At 37.8% G+C, this 3,492-nt stretch overlaps 1 protein-coding gene across 1 annotated transcript in view; it reads right to left on the bottom strand.

Annotated features, from left to right (window-relative positions):
• vgll4b (vestigial-like family member 4b) overlaps positions 1-3,492 on the bottom strand; it is a 39,682-nt gene that overhangs the window by 35,169 nt on the left and 1,021 nt on the right. Inside the window, exon 2 of the mRNA XM_032512815.1 lies at positions 2,588-2,661. Coding sequence (XP_032368706.1) covers positions 2,588-2,651 — 64 coding nt within the window. The 5' untranslated portion in view covers positions 2,652-2,661. The remainder of the gene's footprint in view (positions 1-2,587; positions 2,662-3,492) is intronic.

Raw genomic sequence — 3,492 nt, 5'->3', positions numbered from 1 at the left:
TTGTGGTGATGCACAATGTGCTATAGGTGCCAAACAGAATCCATGTTTGGTACAGACATTTTGTTTTGTTTTGGTTAACGTGTGCAATAAAAATTACACTTTGTGAGAAAAAAAATAGTGGCAGAGAATCGTGATATCAATTTTAAGCAAAAAATAAATAAATCGTGATTCATGTTTTACCCAAAATTGTGCAGGCCTAATTCGATCACCGACACCTCCCGTCATCCCTCATCTGGATCATTGTGGTTTTAGTAAGTGTTTCAAACTGAACTTTTATGATAAAGAGGACACACCCTTACTGCTGCTATCAACCCATCACAAGTAGCATGTGTGCAAACAGAAATTACTTATTTTAAACCACAACGAATCCCAAATGTTTAATCAAATTTTAATAAAAACGTTTTAAAAATTATTTCTAAACAGCCGCCTTAATTAATCCAGGACAAGGCCAACAATTCTATTTCAAGACATAACTGTTGCATGTTTTTTACCACTTTGAAGCCAATCAGAATGACCTCATAGCGAGTATAACTGTAATTACATTTCCCTCAAGACAGCATTTGTGTAATTTTGTGAGAAATTAATTTCCAACTAAGATGGGTTATCTGCAGGAGTGTGGTTTAAATGAAGAAAACAATGCTTTTTATTTTGAGCTCTTAATGTTGTGAACTGGAGCATCGGCCCTGGAGCCCCACTTAGTCCTTCCGAATTTTAGAGAGGCTGTTGCCAAGCCTCTTCCTATTTTGTTTTTTGGTATCAAGTGCTGCGTACGCATTACAAAGGCTTGTCATGAACGCATACAAGTAGGCAGAGGTTATGACTCAACTGCATGTTGGCCTGGTTTGCCTAAATGACTCGTTGCTAGTTTGGCAGACTAGCTTGTTGGTTGACTAGCTTAGTAGGATGGCTGACTCACCCATTTCTCCCGCACAATTTTAAAAGAGGTCCAGGGCATTGTTTTTGGACAATGAGGCTTTGCAAGACCCACAACAAAAAGTAACATCAGCAAAGAGGAAAACACAAAAACACTGCAGGGGAGCGAGGGAGCAGAGGAAGAGGGGAGGAGAGCTCCCATTCCATTTTACTCAGAAGTGCAAGGAAGCTGATATTCGTCTCATTATAGCCAAAGCATTATGGGAACAAAACTGTGACATGGGAGATGTTACAGCCGAAGCACTTTTCCATACATACTGAACACTCCAAGATGATCACTTAGCATGACAAAAGCAACTTTATATAACTTAAAGAACTGTATGGAAATGGTGGTAACAACAGCTAGCCTGCACTTCTACCAAATTATAATATTCATTTGTCTTAACAGAGTAAAGTACGTTATTTGGCTTTCCTTTAAAAGCTCAAATCATGCTCCCTCATGCTTGAGGAGATTCAACTTCTACTAACAAATTCATTAAAAAAGAAGAAGAAAAAAAACACAAATCCATCTGCTCGTCACTGCTCTAAAACAGTACATTAAGTTTAAGAGCTGCACAGCAAGAAAGTTATTATTATATCATTATTAAATTCATGAAACATAATCTACTAAGGTGTCATAAAAACAACAAACTAAACTTCCAGCTCCAAACAGTGCAGAACAATCATCTGGTGTAGGCCAATATCCACTGAATGTAGTGTCCTCGTAGGTTTAACTCTGCTGGCTGTGGAGAGAGTAGAATTGGCTATTTCTCCTTAGAGGACCAATACTGTAAAAGGTGAGATTTCCATGTCTTGTTGGGCATAAAGCAGTTTAAGGTGCTATATAAATACTGTGAAAGTTGTAAAACTCTCAATCTACAGAGAAATGCGGAAGACCAATCAGAGCAGACTGTGTTTTTTTCAGTTTTGGGGTTAAAGAGACAGGCGCTAAAACTGAGCGTTTCAGACAGAGGATGACTAAAAGTATATTCAGAGAGACAGCATGAGAAAAAAAAGAATGTGTTTTTAACATTAAAGCATGTAAACATGTTGTAGTAGAATCATAAATACAAGTGTGAACCTGTAAATGAGCATAATATGGGACCTATAATCTTGGAAGGGTTTTTTTCAGTAACGCCAGAAGTCCTTAGACATGATTAGGAGAGGAGAAAATAAAAAGACAGAAGAAGACAGGGGAGGCGGAGAAACTGAGAAGAGAATGAAAGAGAAGATGGACAGGGATCAACAAGCCAGAGACAGACACAAAGTCAGAGAGACAGTAATAGACTGAGACAGCAAGAAACTGAAATGGAGGCAAAGACAGATAATGACACAGAAATCCACCCCACCCAGATTCTGGTGAAAGCAGGTTAACACAAGCAAACATCGGAGTCAAAAACACAGTGCTGATGGCAGTTGAGTGCGGTTGGTCTCATTTGCCTGCTGCAACTGCAAGCTGGCACAGCACAAAGACGCCTATTGTCTTATGGCAGAAAACAGGGCCGAGGCTTACGGGTGAACATAACATTGCACTTCATCGATAAGTAACGCCACTGCAATCTTACAGATCATTTGTCCACAGGGCACCTTTTAACAGCAAGACAGAAAGAGTGGGAGCAAAATCGTCTTCTGACACACAAACCAAAGAGGAACTGGTAGTCTGATAAAAACTTACTCTCTTCTTCATTCGCATGAACAAATGATGCTGCTCTTGACAGGACATCGAGTGGAGTCTCCATGCTTGGATGCCTGTGGGACAGAGGGGAGGGTACTGTGCTGAACATGAGAGCGGTTTGGCTTTCCTCTCTATGTAGCATTTAATACAAAAAAAGTTCATATTTGATAGATGCCAAGGCAATAAAAAAACTCCACAGTTCTCTCACCACAATCACAAAGAAAATTACTATTGTTCCCATAAAGCTTAATAATATATACACGATAGTTAGTATATATTATCCGCATTAAGGATCCAGCACTCAGTCTTCAAAGTTTCACTGCGAGTTGAGCGTGTTAGATCTATTTATTTTCTCGTAGAGTGATAACATTTATTCTGTCAATACCAGAACTAATGCACACCAAAATGAGACTTTGAAAAATATAAAATGTTTTTCTACTTAACCATTAAACAAAATATGCTAAAGTTATGTGTGCATAAGTGTTTAACGATGTCTTAACACACGCAGCTCAACATGAGCTTTGCCTAAGTAGACTACTTCTCTGATTTTTATATTTGCACATAGCATCAGGGCTGGAACTATCAACCATTTTCACTATCGATTAATTATTTTGTCTATACATGTTATAATTTCCCAAGGTGGCAAGATGCTGGAAGCGGTACAATTTGACATTTAAAAAAATGTAGTAAACAATAATCAAAATAGTTATTTTTTTCAACAGATAACTTTTTTCAATAATAATACTTCTTTACTTTTACTAACGTTTCAATGCAATACTATACTTGTATTGTAGTATTTCTGAATTGTAGTACCCTTTTGCTCCATTGGGAAAAACACTTCTTCACTTTTTCTGTCCAGTAGTTTAATGTATTTATAACCTTCTTGTGATGTCTCGAATTTTTTT

This window comes from Etheostoma spectabile, chromosome 4, assembly GCF_008692095.1.
Source record: "Etheostoma spectabile isolate EspeVRDwgs_2016 chromosome 4, UIUC_Espe_1.0, whole genome shotgun sequence".
Lineage (NCBI taxonomy): Eukaryota > Metazoa > Chordata > Actinopteri > Perciformes > Percidae > Etheostoma > Etheostoma spectabile.
This window is presented reverse-complemented; position numbering and strand designations above follow the sequence as displayed.